Source organism: Oncorhynchus masou, chromosome 3 (assembly GCF_036934945.1).
Source record: "Oncorhynchus masou masou isolate Uvic2021 chromosome 3, UVic_Omas_1.1, whole genome shotgun sequence".
NCBI lineage: Eukaryota > Metazoa > Chordata > Actinopteri > Salmoniformes > Salmonidae > Oncorhynchus > Oncorhynchus masou.
Window position 1 is genome coordinate 8421964 of NC_088214.1, and position 20922 is coordinate 8442885.

A 20922-nucleotide genomic window follows, 5' to 3' on the forward strand; every position below is an offset into this window, starting at 1 on the left:
CTTCGATAAACATTTTTAAAAAGGCATTGTTTCTTGCCTTACACTGGGGACCATTCACAGGTAATAGGCTAATATTGTCACTATCAGACTATTCTTCATTTAATCTGGTTTAAATTATATATGTGTGAAATTAGTTTAGTTTTTTTTTAGAATGGACCATTATCATTCATCTCGAAACAGGGTAGAAAATACACTTCATTTTTATGCTTACACTATGGGTCGGGACCAGAACACCCGCCAAATGCGGGTAAATTTTGTAATTTGCGGTTAATGTCTATTTCACAAGCCACATTGGCGTGTGGTCACACAGTCAAATTGACCCGAAATGTTAAGTGTCACTTTGTCCTCGTGTTTCTTGGTCAGTTATATCATTTAGTTTGATGTTAGTTTGAGTTTGCTGCAACTTTCTGCTTCTTGTGAAGAGAATTCTGAGATTTTCTTTTTCCCCTCACAGACAAGGAAGTGCCCAGTTACCACGGTAACGGCACATTCCCTTTAAAAATGGGCAGCTGAACATTTTCGACTGGAGACCTTTAAGGGTGCACTGTCCTTGATTGAGCATAGATCATTCCAGAAACCTTTTATTCATGGCCTTTAAGTCATTTCATTCATTCATAAATTAATTGAAATACTTGAATTGATCTCCCAGATTTGTTTGTGTGCTTCTACTTGTCTACTTTGGAACACATCGTGTACTCCTTGTCAACGTAGAGCCCTGAACTATAGTAGTAAATGAGCCATATCACTCGTTTTTGTGGCACTTTGTTTATGAGTGATGTTCTGTTCCATCTGTTTTACTATTGGATCTAAAATTATAACCTGGGTGGTTCCAGCCCTGAATGCTGATTGGCTGACAGCCGTGGTATATCAGACCATACACCACGGGTATGACGAAACATGTATTTTTACTGTTCTAATTACGTTGGTAAACCAATTTATAATAGCAAGAAGGCACCTCAGGGGTTTGTGGTAGCATACCACAGTTAAGGGCTGTGTCCAGGTACTCCACGTTGTGACATGCTTAAGAACAGGCCTTGGGATATTGGCCATGTACCACACCCCCTCGGGCCTTATTGCTTAAATACATTGGTTAAAATAACACAGGTCGCAAAAATTAAACCACATTGCTTCTTAATAGTTACATATTTATCAGTGTGTGTGTGTGTGTGTGTGTGTGTGTGTGTGTGTGTGTGTGTGTGTGTGTGTGTGTGTGTGTGTGTGTGTGTGTGTGTGTGTGTGTGTGTGTGTGTGTGTGTGTGTGAGAGATATTCACCTTTTTAGTATGAACTGTCTCTCTCTCTCTTCCCCTCTCCCAGGCCTTACCCCAACGTGACAGAGTTTGATGGCCAGGATGCGTGTGGTTCCAACTGGGTGATCATTGACCTGGACCCCCCAGCCCGGGCAACAGAGGGAAACGCACAACAGGAGCCAGGTAAGGTTTTATTCTCTCCTGTATTGGTAAGGATAGACACTGTTGAAACCATGGGAGGAAGGGGAGGGGGTGTTGCACTCAATATTGTCCGTGCTGCACTGTTGAAACCATGGGAAGGAGGGGAGGGGGGGGGGTGTTGCACTCAATATTGTCCATGCTGCAACACAACAATGCTATTGTCCCCGGTACCCTGATTTACTGCAGTAGCATGTTAGTAACAACAAGTGTTCTATTTAATAGTGTCCGTGCTGCAACACATAACAATACTAATAATGATACCTAATGACTTTATTGTCCATATGGTGAAATGTAGTTTGCAGCTCTTTGCACACATTAAAACGTATCATATCATATACACTATAGTTGTACGGTAGGAACAACAAGTGTTGGGCTCAATATTGTCCGTGCTGCAACACATAGCTAACAATACTATTGTTCCTTCCAGGTACCTTGATCTTGGCTTTGAAGCCCTGGACGCAGTATGCCATCATGGTCAAGACCCAGCTCTCTGCCTCTGATGAACATCAGGTCCTCGGGGCCAAGAGCAAGATCACCTACGTCAGGACAGACGCCACCAGTAAGACCTTCCTTCGAGATATAGCTGATCCCATCTTCTGTTTCATTAGCTCGAGGCAGCTAGATGTACTGTACACCCCCCCCGGACAAGACGCTAGTCTATCGCAGGGCCTTCCCTCCAATCCATGTCTTTAATGCTGAGTTCCAAGCAGAGAAGCATCGGGTTCCATTTTAGAGTCTTTGTTATGACTCAACCAGCGATCCCCAACCTTCTAACCACAAGGCTGCCACTCTAACCACAAGGCTGCCACTCTAACCACAAGGCTGCCACTCTAACCACAAGGCTGCCACTCTAACCACAAGGCTGCCACTCTAACCACAAGGTCGCCACTCTAACCACAAGGTCGCCACTCTAACCACAAGGTCGCCACTCTAACCACAAGGTCGCCACTCTAACCACAAGGCCGCCACTCTAACCACAAGGCCGCCACTCTAACCACAAGGCCGCCACTCTAACCACAAGGCCGCCACTCTAACCACAAGGCCGCCACTCTAACCACAAGGCCGCCACTCTAACCACAAGGCCGCCACTCTAACCACAAGGCCGCCACTCTAACCACAAGGCCATGTCTGTCTATTTAGTGATCTTAAGCCTTCCTCTCCCCCAAACCCCTAATCAAGACAATAGGTGAGTGGACAATCCAACCAGTCAGTCAGCTAGTAGGTTAGGTTCTACAGGGTTGAGGGTTGGATTTGAAAACCCCGGGTTGGGATAAGTGGTCTAAGAGCTACAACTTACGGTAGATTGGCTCTTGTCCTCTGCCTCAGCTTTTAGCTGTTGAGGTGTGTCAATGCTAAAGATATAAGAACAAGGAAGAGGAAGTTGATGATGAGCTAAGAGTACGGCCTGTACCTCCCTGTCTCATTGTCTCTCTGTCTTGTGCCAAATGGCTGAAGTCACTAGTTACTCAAGCAGAGCTCAGAAATCGTCTGTCACCCTGCGTGTGTGTGTGTCACCCTGCGTGTGTGTGTGTCACCCAGCGTGTGTGTGTGTGTGTGTGTGTGTGTGTGTGTGTGTGTGTGTGTGTGTGTGTGTGTGTGTGTGTGTGTGTGTGTGTGTGTGTGTGTGTGTGTGTGTGTGTGTGTCACCCAGCGTGTGTGTGTGTGTGTGTGTGTGTGTGTGTGTGTGTGTGTGTGTGTGTGTGTGTGTGTGTGTGTGTGTGTGTGTCATCCTGTGTGTGTGTGTGTGTGTCACCCAGCGTGTGTGTGTGTGTGTGTGTGTGTGTGTGTCACCCAGCGTGTGTGTGTGTGTGTGTGTGTGTGTGTCATCCTGCGTGTGTGTCTGTGTGTCATCCTGCGTGTGTGTGTGTGTGTCATCCTGCGTGTGTGTGTGTGTGTGTGTGTGTGTGTGTGTGTGTGTATCATCCTGCGTGTGTGTGTGTGTGTGTGTCATCCTACGTGTGTGTGTGTGTGTCACCCAGCATGTGTTTGTCTCCAGTGGACAAACCGGTTTTGGTTTCATCAACAACAGGTGTCTGTTGTGTCATCTCCTTCCTTATAAACCACATCACAGTGTGTTATCATTTTATTATAGTGTTATTACAGTGTGGCCGCATGACATGCAGCCACACACCTGGCACAGCACTGGCTGGCATGATGCGTTGGCTGGGACACCGCCATCAGAGCCCGGCGGGCAGGGAGGAGGGAAGGAGGGAAGTAAACAGTCGTTTACTGTAGTTTTAGTTTCACCCTCCTTGTCTCTAGACAGGTCCCAGATCTAGAGTTTCACCCTCCTTGTCTCTAGACAGGTCCCAGATCTAGAGTTTCACCCTCCTTGTCTCTAGACTGGTCCCAGATCTAGAGTTTCACCCTCCTTGTCTCTAGACTGGCCCCAGATCTAGAGTTTCACCCTCCTTGTCTCTAGACTGGTCCCAGATCTAGAGTTTCACCCTCCTTGTCCCTAGACAGGTCCCAGATTTAGAGTTTCACCCTCCTTGTCTCGGGACTGGTCCCAGATCTAGAGTTTCACCCTCCTTGTCTCTAGCCTGGTCCCAGATCTAGAGTTTCACCCTCCTTGTCCCTAGACAGGTCCCAGATTTAGAGTTTCACCCTCCTTGTCTCTAGCCTGGTCCCAGATCTAGAGTTTCACCCTCCTTGTCTCTAGACTGGTCCCAGAACTAGAGTTTCACCCTCCTTGTCTCTAGACTGGCCCCAGATCTAGAGTTTCACCCTCCTTGTCTCGGGACTGGTCCCAGATAAAGAGTTTCACCCTCCTTGTCTCTAGCCTTGTCCCAGATCTAGAGTTTCACCCTCCTTGTCTCTAGCCTGGTCCCAGATTTAGAGTTTCACCCTCCTTGTCTCGGGACTGGTCCCAGATATAGAGTTTCACCCTCCTTGTCTCGGGACTGGTCCCAGATATAGAGTTTCACCCTCCTTGTCTCGGGACTGGTCCCAGATCTAGAGTTTCACCCTCTTGTCTCTAGACAGGTCGCAGATCTAGAGTTTCACCCTCTTGTCTCTAGACAGGTCCCAGATCTAGAGTTTCACCCTCCTTGTCCCTAGACAGGTCCCAGATTTAGAGTTTCACCCTCCTTGTCTCGGGACTGGTCCCAGATCTAGAGTTTCACCCTCCTTGTCTCTAGCCTGGTCCCAGATCTATTTCTTCTAGTCCTTGTCTCTTTGTCAAGCCATGTTGGCTGGCATCCAGGCTTCATCCTCCACCTCCTGTCAGGGTTAAGTTCCAGTGTTTCCCCTAAATCGTGGCCGCCACTCCAATAACAAATGTACAGTGCCTTGCGAAAGTATTCGGCCCCCTTGAACTTTGCGACCTTTTGCCACATTTCAGGCTTCAAACATAAAGATACAGTTTTATATTTCTTTGTGAAGAATCAACAACAAGCGGGACACAATCATAATGTTGAACGACATTTATTGGATATTTCAAACTTTTTTAACAAATCAAAAACTGAAAAAATGGTCCGAGATACTGTTGTGAAGAAGTTTAAAGCCGGATTTGGATACAAAAAGATTTCCCAAGCTTTAAACATCCCAAGGAGCACTGTGCAAACGATAATATTGAAATGGAAGGAGTATCAGACCACTGCAAATCTACCAAGACCTGGACGTCCCTCTAAACTTTCAGCTCATACAAGGAGAAGACTGATCAGAGATGCAGCCAAGAGGCCCATGATCACTCTGGATGAACTGCAGAGATCTACAGCTGAGGTGGGAGACTCTGTCCAAAGGACAACAATCAGTCGTATATTGCACAAATCTGGCCTTTATGGAAGAGTGGCAAGAAGAAAGCCATTTCTTAAAGATATCCATAAAAAGTGTCTTTTAAAGTTTCCCGCAAGCCACCTGGGAGACACACCACACATGTGGAAGAAGGTGCTCTGGTCAGATGAAACCAAAATTGAACTTTTTGGCAACAATGCAAAACGTTATGTTTGGCGTAAAAGCAACACAGCTCATCACCCTGAACACACCATACCCACCGTCAAACATGGTGGTGGCAGCATCATGGTTTGGGCCTGCTTTTCTTCAGCAGGGACAGGGAAGATGGTTAAAATTGATGGGAAGATGAATGGAGCCAAATACAGGACCATTCTGGAAGAAAACCTGATGGAGTCTGCAAAAGACCTGAGACTGGGACGGAGATTTGTCTTCCAACAAGACAATGATCCAAAACATAAAGCAAAATCTACAATGGAATGGTTCAAAAATAAACATATCCAGGTGTTAGAATGGCCAAGTCAAAGTCCAGACCTGAATCCAATCGAGAATCTGTGGAAAGAACTGAAACTGCTGTTCACAAATGCTCTCCATCCAACCTCACTGAGCTCGAGCTGTTTTGCAAGGAGGAATGGGAAAAAATTCAGTCTCTCAATGTGCAAAACCGATAGAGACATACCCCAAGCGACTTACAGCTGTAATCGCAGCAAAAGGTGGCGCTACAAAGTATTAACTTAAGGGGGCTGAATAATTTTGCACGCCCAATTTTTCAGTTTTTGATTTGTTAAAAAAGTTTGAAATATCCAATAAATGTTGTTCCACTTCATGATTGTGTCCCACTTGTTGTTGATTCTTCACAAAAAAATACAGTTTTATATCTTTATGTTTGAAGCCTGAAATGTGGCAAAAGGTCGCAAAGTTCAAGGGGGCCGAATACTTTCGCAAGGCACTGTAAATGCCACTTCAGTCAGTGTAGATGAAGGGAAGGAGACAGGTTAAAGACAGATTTTTATGCCATGAGACATGGACCTGAATTGTGTACACTACATGAACAAAAGTATGTGGACACCTGCTCGTTGAACATCTCATTCCAAAATCATGGGTGTTAATATGGAGTTGGTCCCCACTTTGCTGCTATTACAGCCTCCACTCTTCTGGGAAGGCTTTCCACTAGATGTTGGAACATTGCTGCAGGGACTTGCTTCCATTCAGCCACAAGAGTATTAGTGAGGTCAGGCACTGATGTTGGGCGATTAGGCCTGGCTCACAGTCGGCATTCCAATTCATCCCAAAGGTGTTCGATGGAGTTGAGGTCAGTGCTCTGTGCTAGCTAGTGAAGTTCTTCCACACCGATCTCGACAATCCATTTCCGTATGGACCTCGCTTTGTGTACAGGGGCATTGTTATGCTGAAACAGGAAAGGGCCTTCCCCAAACTGTTACCACAACGTTGGGAGCAGAGAATCGTCTACAAGGTAGAGCTTTCCACCACTCCAGCCGACGCTTGGCATGGCGCATGGTGATCTTAGGCTTGTGTGCGGCTGCTCGGCCATGGAAACCCATTTCATGAAGCTCCCGACGAAGAGTTAATGTGCTGACGTTGCTTCCAGAAGCAGTTTGGAACTCGGTAGTGTGTGTCGCCTCCCTGCCGACCAGGCTCTGATGGTGATGTGCCAGCCAATACATCATTCCAGCCACTGCGGTCTGTTCCGTGAGCTGGTGTGGCCTACCACTTTGCGGGCTGAACCGTTGTTGCTCATAGACGTTTCCACTTCACAATAACAGCACTTACAGTTGACCAGGGCAGTTCTAATAGGATGGAAATGTGCCGAACTAATTTGTTGGAAAGGTGACATCCAATGGCGGTGTCATGCTGAAAGTCGGTGAGCTCTTCAGTAAAGGCCATTCTACTGCCAATGTTTGTCTGTGGAGAATACATGGCTGTGTGCTCAATTTTATACACCTGCCAGAAACGGGTGTGGCTGAAATGGCCAAATCCACTCATTTGAAGGGGTGTCCACATACGTTTGTATATATAGTGTATCACCTAGGACAATGAAGCCTGCTACTGTGTCTGTCTCATAGTCAGTCGGTCTCCCTGGGCGATTCATCTGTGATCTTACTTTATTCCTCCTTGTCTCACAGCTGATGTCAAATCAAATGTATTTATATAGCCCTTCTTACATCAGCTGATATATCAAAGTGCTGTACAGAAACCCAGCCTAAAACCCCGAACAGCAAGCAATGCAGGTGTAGAAGCACGGTTGCTAGGAAAAACTCCCTAGAAAGGCCGAAACCATGTTTAAATGTTTAGATGTTTAAATGTTCATAAATGACCAGCATGGTCAAATAATAATAATAATCACAGTAGTTGTAGAGGGTGCAACAGGTCAGCATCTCAGAAGTAAATGTGTTGGCTTTTCATAGCCGATCATTAAGAGTGTCTCTACCGCTCCTGCTGTCTCTAGAGAGTTGAAAACAGCAGGTCTGGGACAGGTAGCACGTCTGGTGAACAGGTCAGGGTTCCATAGCCGCAGGCACAACAGTTGAAACTGGAGCAGCAGCACGGCCAGGTGGACTGGGGACAGCAAGGAGTCATCATGCCAGGTAGTCCAGAGGCATGGTCCTAGGGCTCAGGTCCTCCGAGAGAAGAGAGAGAGAATTTGAGAGAGCATACTTAAATTCACACAGGACACCGGATAAGACAGGAGAATTACTCCAGATATAACAGACTGATGCATACTACAGTTAAACTTACTGCTACTTTTATCTTTTGATCAGTCTATGGATATGTTTTGAGTTAAGTTATTCTGCATTCTGTGATCTGCTGACCTGAACAAGAAGGAGAATAAAGGTATGATTAACCCCTGGTATCCCCGTCCTCCCCTAGAGCCCTCAGTGCCCCTGGATCCCATCTCCTCCTCCAACTCGTCCTCTCAGATCCTCCTGAAGTGGAAACCTCCCACGGATCCCAACGGGAACATCACTCACTACCTGGTGTACTGTCAGCAGCAGCCCGAGGCCAGCGAACTCTACAAGTTCGATTACTGTCAGAAAGGTGAGTCTTTTCTGTGTGTGAACACTTCTATTCTATTTTATTCTGCTGTTATATTCTGCTGTTATATTTTGTTTTACTGTTCTGTTTTACTGTTCTATTCTGCTGTTCTATTCTGCTGTTCTATTCTGCTGTTCTATTCTGCTGTTCTATTCTGCTGTTCTATTCTGCTGTTCTATTCTGCTGTTCTATTCAGCTGTTCTATTCTGATGTTCTATTCTGCTGTTCTAATCTGCTGTTCTATTTTGTTCTACTCTTCTGTTCTATTTTACTGTTCTATTTGGTTCATACAGATGATATAGTTATGTGACTATAATTAGTTCCAGAAAAGTGAGTATGAAAGGGTCTTTCTCCAGTTGACTCTTCTAGTGATGGAAAAATGTACACAGTACAGTACCGCAATCAAATGTATGTTATTTTATAGTTGTTGTTTTTTCCTATCTAGTTAACTTAAGCTAGCGCTAGTCGGCTGTACCTCCGACAAAACTCTCGTTCTCCAGCTTATCTTCGTTTAAAAAATGTTTTTTAAAAGTTTTATTAAGTTCTTTTTTTTCCAAAAACCAACAAAACACATTCCACATTCACAGATGTGGCAAACATGAATAATACAAAACAAACAAACTTGCAGCAGCACTATCAGCGTTCCTATTAGCTATTTCCAGGCTTAGCTGAGACGACGAGCAAAGAATGAGTTTTTACAGCACCTTACGCAACATGTATCTTCTCATACACATCCCATTCAATCTCTACCGTTTGAAATATAGTAGCGGAGACCAGAGTCTATCAAACCTGGGCTGTCTCTTGTGGAGGTCATAACTGAGCTTTTCAAGAGGAAGAAAGTCAACAATCTGGTCAATCCCCATTTTAAATGTGGGAGAAGAATTAGAAGCCCACAATAGAAGAATACATTTCTTAGCAAAGTTTCTGATAGTCATGAACACATTTTCTCTGTCAGGATCAAGAACGAAGTCCTGCTGGGCATTACGAAGATAGAGACGTGGTCATATCAAACTGTAGATAGATTGCCAAAACCTGGTCATCTCTCTACAGCTCCAAATGACATGCATAAAAGAAACGTCCCTTTGTCAGGACCCTGTCTTTCAAAGATACAGTGCCTTGCGAAAGTATTCGGCCCCCTTGAACTGTGCGACCTTTTGCCACATTTCAGGCTTCAAACATAAAGATATAAAACTGTTTTTTTGTGAAGAATCAACAACAAGTGGGACACAATCATGAAGTGGAACGACATTTATTGGATATTTCAAACTTTTTTAACAAATCAAAAACTGAAAAATTGGGCGTGCAAAATTATTCAGCCCCCTTAAGTTAATACTTTGTAGCGCCACCTTTTGCTGCGATTATAGCTGTAAGTCGCTCGTTAACATGTTGTGGATTTGGGTAGACCAGTACTACAGTTGAAGGGAAGTTGGCAGGGAAGGGCAAGGCCCTTAGTAGATTCAGGTTTCGATAGGATCAAGGTCTCCACTCTGTTTTTTTATTGCCCCATATACATTTGCTGATGCTTTGGTTGTTGTTTAGAAAGGAAACTTGGAGATAGCATGGAAGCATCTGAAATAAATAGTTGAACCTAGGGAGGATGTTCATACAAGGTATTGATTCTTCCCACTAAGCTGATTGGGAGGGAGATCCAGGTCTGGAGATCATTCTTGATTCTATCCAGAAGTGGGAGATAATTTTCCTTAAAAAGGCCATTCATATCTGGTGTAACAGCGATCCCAAGGTATTGAAACCCCTGTGTCTTACATTGGAACGGGCAGAGTGTCTTAACTGAGCCGTTGAGTGTAAGATTGAGAGGGCAAACAGTGGATTTGTTCAAATGTAGCTTATATCCTGAAAACTTGCCGTACTTTGTAATTGTGTCTAAAATGGGAGGGATTTCTCAGGGTTGGATATGTAGAGCAAAGACATCATCCGCGTAGAGAGATAGGATAGGATAAAGTAATCCTTCTCACCCCCCCCTTAAATGATTTAGATGCACTATTGTAAAGTGGCTGTTCCACTGGATGTCAGAAGGTGAATTCACCAATTTGTAAGTCGCTCTGGATAAGAGCGTCTGCTAAATGACTTAAATGTAAATGTAGAGAAATCCAGTGCTGAAGACCGCCTGCAGAGACACCCATAATACTTGGATTGCTCCTTATCCACTCTGCCAAAGGCTCCGCCCCCAACAAGTAGAGCAGCCATCTTGTTTTTAAATGGTGAGCCATCATGTTTTCAGCCCTTTTATTTCCATGACGGATCAAAACTCACTTTCTCATAGCTCTCTCTTGTCCCTCTGCAGCAGACATGGTGCGCAATATGTTTGGAACATCCGATCACAAATAAAATGGCACGATCGAATCGCAATACATATAGAATCGTGCAAATCGCAATATCCTCTCGGCACCTAAGTATGGTGATAATATCGTATCGTGAGGTCACTGGCAATTCACAACCCTATTTATATATCATGTATTATAACATGGAGACCAAGGTATATTTCACAAGGGAGCTTTTACAAAATACGATATAATACAAATATATTTCCAGACTTATTCTTTTGGACTACTGCCAGAAATGTTGGTGTGTGTGTGTGAGGGACTGTGATTCAGAGGTGGTTGGAATAGTTCTTTACCTGATTTGGCCTTGCACTAACAAGTGGCAGCCACCCACTCTGTGTCACACAGACAAGCTCCACAAGCTCCAACGTCATCTTCTACTCCCATGCACTCACCCAGAAAGTCTAGACAACACTAGTCTGGAGGGGATCATGTCAGGGTTGTTTTATATCAACCAGCTGAGGCACTGAGGACAGTTACTGACAGGATGGAGTCTTGACCAATGTTCCCCCTGTTTGTTTTTCAGCACTGAACAAATTTCCTGTCTGCTGAGCGCAGACTTGAACATTGTGAAAGTTCTGGCGGCTGTAACCACTTTAAGTTACAGTTTGCCTACAGTAGGAGCAAATGTGGTCTACATTTTACACATCAGTCATTTATCCAGAGTGACTTACAGTAGTGAGTGCATACATTTTCATAACTTATTCATACCATTTTTTTCATACCTTTTCTATGTACTGGTCCACGGTGGGAATCGAACCCACAGCCCTGGCGTTGCAAGCGTAATGCTCTACCACACGGGACCACACTCCATGAGACTTTGGGAAGAAAATATGCAGGGCTTGACATTCACCTGTTTATCCACTTGTCCTTCACTGAAAATGGAGGTGAAAATGTGGTGGTGTTTGATGCAAGGAACCACTTTACAAAATAAAACATATTATTATTCCCTTACCGTTACTACAGAGAATCAGACACATTATGTTACCCTCTGCCTATTGGCTACTGAGCTTATTCAAGCCTGTCTCAAAATACAACACTGCCCCTTTAAGACATAAAAAAAATCTATTTTCCTGACTCACTTTTCAAAGAAGGCTAGAAATGTACACATGGATATTCCCATCTCTGGCATGAAACTGCTCACATGTGCTGTGCTTATGTTAGAACTGTGTTTCCCGCCAAAAACTGCATTTTGGAACATTCATGCGTAGGCCTACCGAATAAATAATATTTATCGACATTTTATGCTAAACATTCTGTTCCATCAGCCTTATTAATTGATACGGTGTATACCTCCATTACACTACTTTGACACGGCATCAGTGGGGAATAAAAAGTGAGTAATCGCAATGCCCATATAAGTGGGTTACTTACGTATACACTCCACTACACACCACTGGTGTTAACGAAAGGGGAAAACTCCCTCATCCTCTTCCTCCAGGTATGAAGCTGACATCGCTGGTATCTGTCTCTCTCTCGCGCTCCCTCCCTCCGTCCAGGTATCAATTTGCCATCACAGGTGTCTATCTCTCTCTGTCTTTAACTCTCTCTCCCTCTCTCTCTGTTTAGGTATGAAGCTGCCGTCGCGGGTGCCCACCCAGGTCGACAGTGACGAAGAGGCTAAGTGGAACCAGACTGAGGATGAGGGTCAGGGTGGCCGCTGTTGTGCCTGTCCCAAAACAGAGAAACAACTGAAGAAGGAGGCTGAGGACTCAGAGTACCGCAAGACCTTTGAGAACTACATCCACAATGAGGTCTTCCTGCTCAAGTATGTATGACAACTACGCCAGTCAGCCAATCAGCCAGTCAGCCAGCTAGCCAATCAGCCAATCAGTCAGTCAATTAATCAATGTATTTATTATCCTAATTGGGACATTAGTTTTGTAGTTAGGGTACAAAACAAATATATATATACACACACAAATCCCCAAATAGTTGTTTTAGATCAGCTCTGTCTCCATCCTGTCATTTAAAACCTAATGCTGCATTTACACAGGCAGCACAATTCTTATCTTTTGCCCAATTATTGGCAAAATATCTGATCTGATTGGTCAGAAGACCAATTAGTGGCAAAAAGATCAGAATTGGATGCCCTTCAATTCTAATCAAAGCCCCAGTGCTCCCCCTGGTGGTAAACATTCAGAAGTTGCATGCATGAAGTCTCGTCAGCACTCTGCTCAGTAGCAGTAACCTTAACAGTGTTTTTTTGTTAACAGCTAACACTAAATCAATAGAATTTGATTGATTGATTATCCCCCAGATCAACCAGACAGCGCCGCTCAGCCATGGGTGTAGCTAATGAGACGCAGCCTGCGTTCGTGACAAAGCCCCCCACCCTGCCGGAAGGTTACTCCACCAGCGGCCCAGGCGATGATGAGGATGGTGCGGAAAGCACTAAGATCCAGCTGACTGTGTTCTCCAAGGAGTCCACGGTCATCTCCGGCCTCCGACACTTCACCTCGTACCAGATCGATGTGTTGGCCTGCAACCACCCCACAAACCCCTCACGCTGCAGTATGGCAGCCTTCGTCTCAGCTCGCACCATGCCCGAGGGTGAGGCTATCTACACACCATTATAAACCTGGTAGTTTGATTCCTGGCTGCTGATTGGCTGAAACAGCATTTCAGTCGTGTGTGTATATCAGACAATATACCACAGGTATGACGCAAAAAAAAAATACTTGTTTACAGTTCTATTTATGTTGGTAACCAGTTTATACCTCGGGGACTTGTGGTTTATGGCGAATATACCACGGCTATAGGCTGTATCCAGGCACAACGCTTCATGTGTAAAGGCTTCCGCGTGCTTACCATCCGAAACAGTTTGGAACATTTGTGCATATATTTTGACCACATTATAATATGTTTTGGTGTTCAGCAAGGGTTTTTCAGCTGTTCCTGCAACAAAAACACATGTCTAAAGGCAAGCTGATGTTGGGATTCTTCTTCCTTTGTTGTTATTTAACGAGAGACAAATTGTTTTCATTCACATGTTTGAACTTGAGAAGTACTGCACCAATCATCTTAGTTAGATGTAGAATTGCACGACTGTGGTCTCCTTGAAATGAATGACAGTCATCTTGAGTTAGCTTAGGTACATTTTTGACTATTTTGATGCAGTGTATATGGGCTACGGCATCTCAAGATGGACAAACAGTACTATTGCTATCGTTTTTCAAGCGAAGATCTTCTAAGGGAGTATGCGAGCACACTCCGCTAGGCACCAGCTGAACCTAGGGATGTTGACGCCTTAAAGGGAGACTTCAGGATTTTGGCAATGAGACCTATTATTTACTTCCCCAGAGTCAGATGAACTCGTGGAAACCATTTGTATGTCTCTGCATTCGCTAGTGAGCACAATTGCTAACTAGCGTTAGCGCAATGACTGGAGGTCTATGGGTATCTGCTAGCATAGACTTCCAGTCATTGCGCTAATGCTAGTTAGCATTGGCACAGAGCCATAACAATAGTTTCCATGTGTTCATCTAACTCTGGAGAAGTAGATAAAGGGCCTCATTGCCAAAATCCCAAAGTATCCCTTTAAGAACAGCCCTTAGCTGTGGTATATTGGCCATTATTATGGTTTGAGACCTGAATGCTGATTGGCTGACAGCCATATACCACACCCCCTCTGGCTTTATTGCTTAAGTACACTACACTTGCACACAGTCTACACCGCACACTAACCACTTAAGAAAACAATGTCAGAAGTAAAAAAGCAGTTTAACAAGTGCATATCATCATTTTTTGTCTACTTTTACATAGTATTTATAGACCTGAGATGTTGAGGTTTGTGGTATTGGGATACAGTAAAGAGGCCATTTTAACACTTGTGTATCCTGCTAACAGCCAAAGAGGCCATTTTTAAACCTTGTGTATCCTGTCAACAGAGGCCATTTTTAAACCTTGTGTATCTTGCCAACAGACAAAGCAGATGACATCGTGGGCCCCATCAGCTATGATGTGTCTGAGTACTCTGTTCAAATCAAATGGCTGGAGCCTAAAGCTCCCAATGGAATGATCATCCTGTACGAAGTCAACTACAAGAGACTGGGAGACACAGAGGTGAGCAGACAAACACGCACAGGCATGAAAACAAGCACAGGCATGAAAACACGCACAGGCATGAAAACACGCACAGGCATGAAAACACGCACAGGCATGAAAACACGCACAGGCATGAAAACACGCACAGGCATGAAAACACGCACAGGCATGAAAACACGCACAGGCATGAAAACACGCACAGGCATGAAAACACGCACAGGCATGAAAACACGCACAGGCATGAAAACACGCACAGGCATGAAAACACGCACAGGCATGAAAACACGCACAGGCATGAAAACACGCACAGGCATGAAAACACGCACAGGCATGAAAACACGCACAGGCATGAAAACAAACACACACATAAAATACTGGACGCAGTCTCACTTAGTATAATTCAGATACGTTGAACACAAATCTCTCTGCTCTCATTTCTAAAATAGGACGGTTAATGTAACAATAGCCATGTTGCATCAGCGCTCTGTTTTAGCTACCATGGCAACATCACACTGGGTACAGCTGATATTACTGATGTTGAAAACAACAACTCCAGTGGTGGTCAAACAAACATGTTTTTCTCAAATCAGGTTTTTAATTGTTTTATTACTGTTGGCTGTTAATGCAGTGATTTCAAAAACACATCTCTGATTGGCTTAGACGGCCTACTCTATTAGCTCGACATGTTCCTAGTGTAATATTGTGTTTCCTACTTTCATTCGTTCACATTTCATTTCTATATAATGGGCTTATTCAACCCTTCTCTCCCCCCTCCAACTACTCTTCTCCTCAAAAATATATATAAATAAATTAAACATTGTGTGTGTGTGTGTGTGTGTGTGTGTGTGTGTGTGTGTGTGTGTGTGTGTGTGTGTGTGTGTGTGTGTGTGTGTGTGTTTCGTTCGTTCGTTCGTTCGTTCTAGGAGTTGCACCACTGTGTGTCCAGGAAGATGTACCAGCAGTCGGAGGGCTGCAGGCTGAGAGTGGTGCACCCTGGGAACTACACTGTGAGGATCCGAGCCACGTCGCTGGCAGGAAACGGCTCCTGGACCGACCCCACACACTTCTACGTACAGGACCTCCGTAAGAGACACACGCCACAGACAGCTCGACCAATCCGGAAATCAATCCAATATCATTTGAATATAGAGTTTTTTTTACGTTAGCAGTAGCCTGGCCATAAACTCCATGGCAACGTGTTTTCTTTTAGGGGTGGACCCATCCAACCTATTGATTATCATTGGTCCAGTCATCTTCATAGTTCTACTGATACTGGTGGCAGCGGGAGGATTCGTCATGTTCAGGAAGAAGTAAGTCTTTTGGCTTCTCTGCAATCTCAGCCAACCTATCTGTGTATGAAAGAAGCTGATGTGTAGCCTCAGCTGTTCACCAAGGAGTGTTACACACAGCTTCTCTCCTGATACACCAGCAGTAACTCTAGGCTTTTGTTCCAACCCAGCACTAAGACAAATGGCTCCACTACTAGGGGTCTAGATTTGTATATTGTTTCACGACCAGGCTAAATTGTACTTACTTTATTATGATTTACTTTTACAGTCAGACGATACGTTGCGAGAAAAAAAGAAGAAAAAAAAAACATTCTACATTCAATAAAAAAAATTGTCCTAGTGTTCATAATTACAGTTTGAAAGGTGGTTCTAAATGAAGTCTTTGATTTGGTTTAATCAGGTGTGTTTCCAGCGAGGCTCGTCATTGGTCGCTCTCTGTTATTATGATAATGTTACTCCTAGTGTGTACACTCTGCAACTTCTGATACCTGGATTAACTTTAGGATTATTATGGTATTGGTTTGGTATCTCTCTGTGTTGTTTCTTGTTATATAATCATGATATATTATTAATTATAAACTGGGTGGTTCGAGCCCTGAATGCTCATTGGCTGAAAGCCGTGGTATATCAGACCATATACCAAAGGTATGATAAAACATTTGTTTAATTTCAAATTACTTTGGTAACCAGTTTATAATAGCAGTAAGGCACCTCAGGGATTTGTGGTATATGGACAACATACCACGGCTAGGGGCTGTGTCCAGGCATGCCGCGTGGCATCGTGCGTAAGAACAGCCCTTAGACTCTATTGGCCAAACACAGTGTAGTCGGAAAGTATTCAGACCCCTTCACTTTATCCACGTTTTGTTATGTTACAGCCTTATTCTAAAATATATATTTTTTTGTAATAATCCTCATCAATGGACACACAGTACCCCATAATGACAAAGTAAAAAACAGGTTTTTAATTGTTTTTGCAAATGTATTAAATATAAAAACAGAAATACCTTATTTACGTAAGTATTCAGACCCTTTGCTATGAGCCTGGAAATTGAGCTCAGGTGCATCCTGTTTCCATTGAGCATGCTTGAGATGTTTCTACAACTTGATTGGAGTCCACCTGTGGTAAATTCAATTGATTGGACATGTCTATATAAGGTCCCACAGTTGACAGTGCATGTCAGAGCAAAAACCTTGCCATGAGGTCGAAGGAATTGTCCGTAGGGTTCCGAGAGGACTGTGTTGAGGCACAGATCTGGGGAAGAGTAGCAAAAAATGTATGCAGCATTGAAGGTACCGAAGAACACAGTGGCCTCCATCATTCTTAAATGGAAGAAGTTTGGAACCACCAAGACTCTTCGTAGAGCTGGCTCCCCGGCCAAACTGAACAATCGGGGGAAGGGCCTTGGTCAGGGAGGTGACAAAAAGCCTGATGGTCACTCTGACAGAGCTCTAGAGTTCCTCTGTGGAGATGGAAGAACCTTCCAGAAGGACAATCATCTCTGCAGCACTCCATCAATCCTTTATGGTAGAGTGGCCAGACAGAAGCCACTCCTCAGTTAAAAAGGCACAGCCCGCTTGGAGTTTGCCAAAAGGCACCAGAAGGACTCTGACCATGAGAAACAAGATTGTCTTGTCTGATGAAACCAATATTGAAATCTTTGGCCTGAATGCCAAGCGTTATGTCTGGAGGAAACCAGGCACCGCTCATCACCTGGCCAATACTATCCCTTCGGTGAAGGCGGGGATGTAATTTCAGCGGCAGGGACTGGGAGACTAATCAGGATCGAGGGAAAGATGAAAGGGGGAAGGTACAGAGTGATCCTTGATGAAAACCTGCTCCAGAGCTCTCAGGACCTCAGACTGGGCAAAGGGTCACCAGAATCCAACAGGACAATGACCCTAAGCACACAACCAAGACAATGCAGGACTGGTTTCAGGACAAGTCTCTGAATGTCCTTGAGTGGTCCAGCCAGAGCCCAGACTTGAATCCGATCAATCATCTCTGGAGAGACCTGAAAATAGCTGTGCAGCGACGCTCCCCATCCTACCTGACAGAGCTTGAATGGGAGAAACTCCCCAAATACAGATGTGCCAAGCTTGTTGCGTCATACCCAAGAAGACTCGAGGCTATAATCGCTGCCAAAGGTGCTTCAACAAAGTACTGAGCAAAGGGTCTGAATACTTATGTGTTATACTGTCCAAATGCACTGTACCACACCTCCTCATGCCTTAACGCTTAACTCTACCTCCTTGTTTTTCCCCACCAAGGCAAACCCAGGGCCCCTCTGGACCCCTCTACACTTCTTCGAACCCAGAGTACCTCAGTGCTGCTGACAGTAAGGACACATTATAAACTGATATTCTCAGCCTGTATAAAAGCATATCTGACTGTATTTTGATGTTGAAACTAATATTCCATGTAAGTAGACAATCACTGACACCTACTAGTTGGCTATGAGAATTAGAGAAGTACAATACTAGATCGTTTGTGGATTATAGCGTCAAGGGGCCTCGTTTATCTAAAGTGCATACCTGCAATAAAAGTAAGACTGACGTGCGACCTGTTTTTCCCACCAAAGATGGTTATTTATCAAATGTTGATCTTGACGGGAGAGTTTGCGTACCTCCCATGTACATCTCAGACCATGCATACGCCCAACTTCTAGTGGTGAGCAATTGTATTGCAAGCTAATATTGTTATTTTTGAAGGAAATGAAGGTGTTTGTTTATTATAATAACTCACTTTTTATTCACATTTTATTATATGGGCCTGAATCATAATCATATTGCAGAGCATGTCTGTCCGTTTCTGACATGACCCGTTTATTCTGCTACACAACATATATTAGGCTACTATTTCTGTCGCTCATTCAATAGCCAATCGTGCTCATAAGTAAATAGACCGGTAGCCTATGACGGTATGGGTAGGCTACAGTATTGCTGTGCGATAGGGGTGTGACATAATAGCGTATTTAATCTGAGCCTATACCAAGGTAGAAACACAATCATGTAATTGATAAACAAAATATTGAACATTTGCCATTTTTCATAGAAATGTGGGCTGTCGGCAGCATTTACTTTGACATTTTTTCAATAGACCATCCATCTTGCAGAATGCGCAGCCGGTGTTTGGCACTCGCTATAGGCGGCATGCATTTTTTTTGTTTTAAACTTTCTGAACAGGAATTTTCCTCTCATGGCTAACTACCAGGAAGTTTGAAAAGACAGGCTGAGTGGGCGGGGAGTTTATATTCATGAGCTCACCTTGACTGACAGCTCTTTGAAACTTGGATGCAGGGAGCACTTTTGCTGTAAAATCTCAAGCAAATTTGGTGAAACACAAAGCAACTGAACATTGAAATTACATCAACGATATTCAGTGCATTCAGAAAGTATTCAGACCCCTTCCCCTTTTTCAAATTTTATTACGTTACAGCCTTATTCTAAAATGGATTAAGTAAAACATTTTCCTCATCCATCTACACTTAAACTGAAAATGGCGCCAGAAGAAATGGCAGCAGTTTTACGGACGCCCAACCAATTGTGCTATTATGTGGGGGTTTTTGTGTTATTTGTAGCTTATTTTGTACATAATGTTTCTGTAAACGTATCTTACGGCAAAAAAAGAGCTTCTGGATATCAGGACAGCGATCACGCACCTCGGAATAGACAAAGAGCTTCTGGATATCAGGACAGTGATCACTCACCTTGGAATAGACAAAGAGCTTCTGGATATCAGGACAGCGATCACTCACCTCGGAATAGACAAAGATCTTCTGGATATCAGGTCAGCGATCACTCACCTCGGAATAGACAAAGAGTTTCTGGATATCAAGACAGCGATCACTCACCTCGGAATAGACAAAGAGCTTCTGGATATCAGGACAGCGATCACTCACCTCGGAATAGACAAAGAGCTTCTGGATATCAGGACAGCGATCACTCACCTCGGATTAGACAAAGATTATTTCTTCAACAAACAAGATGCACAAGAAAGCTGCCTTTACCGTCAATACTACTCGCCAACGTGCAATCATTGGACAATAAACTAGACGAGGTACGATCACGAATATCCGACCAACGGGACATCAAAAACTGTAATCGTGGCTGAATGACGACATGGATATTCAGCTGGCTGGATACATGCTGCACCGGCAAGATAGAACAGAACACTCCGGTAAGACGAGGGGGGGGGGGCGGTCTGTGCATATTTGTAAACAACAGCTGGTGCACAAAATCTAAGGAAGGAAGATTTTGCTTGCCTGAAGAAGAGAATATTGTGATAAATTGCAGGCCACACTCCTTGCCAAGAGAGTTCTCAGCTATACTTTTCGTGGCTGTTTATTTACCACCACAGACAGATGCTGGCACTAAGACCGCACTCAGTCAGATGTATAAGGAAATAAGCAAACAGGAAACCACTCACCCAGAGGCGGAGGTCCTAGAGGCCTGAGACTTTAATGAAGGGAATCTTAAATCAGTTCTACCAAATTTCCATCAACATGTTAAATGTGCAACCAGAGGGAAAACAATTCTAGATCACCTGTACTCCACACACAGAGACGTGTACAAAGCTCTCCCTCACCCTCCATTTGGTAAATCCGACCACAACTCTTATCTTCCTGATTCCTGCTTAGAAGCAAAAATTAAAGCAGGAAGCACCAGTGACTCGGTCTATAAAAAAGTGGTCAGATGAAGCAGATGCTAAACTACAGGACTGTTTTGCTATCACAGACTGGAACATGTTCCGGGATTCTTCCGATGGCATTAAGGAGTACACCATCAGTCACTGGCTTTATCAATAAGTGCATCGAGGACGTCGTCCCCACAGTGACTGTACGTACATACCCCAACCAGAACCCATGGATTACAGGCAACATCTGCACTGAGCTAAAGGGTAGAGGTGCCACTTTCAAGGTGCGGGACTCTAACTCGGAAGCTTACAAGAAATCCTGCTATGCCCTGCGACAAACCATCAAACAGGCAAAGTGTCAATACAGGACTAAGA

General features: G+C 44.1%; 1 protein-coding gene across 1 annotated transcript in view; it reads left to right on the forward strand.

The window, feature by feature from the left end:
- LOC135509425 (insulin receptor-like) overlaps positions 1–20922 on the forward strand; it is a 157083-nt gene that overhangs the window by 119803 nt on the left and 16358 nt on the right. The window contains exons 9-17 of the mRNA XM_064930075.1: positions 1317–1432; positions 1878–2009; positions 8072–8239; positions 12145–12343; positions 12836–13128; positions 14501–14640; positions 15546–15705; positions 15833–15932; positions 18183–18250. Coding sequence (XP_064786147.1) covers positions 1317–1432; positions 1878–2009; positions 8072–8239; positions 12145–12343; positions 12836–13128; positions 14501–14640; positions 15546–15705; positions 15833–15932; positions 18183–18250 — 1376 coding nt within the window. The remainder of the gene's footprint in view (positions 1–1316; positions 1433–1877; positions 2010–8071; positions 8240–12144; positions 12344–12835; positions 13129–14500; positions 14641–15545; positions 15706–15832; positions 15933–18182; positions 18251–20922) is intronic.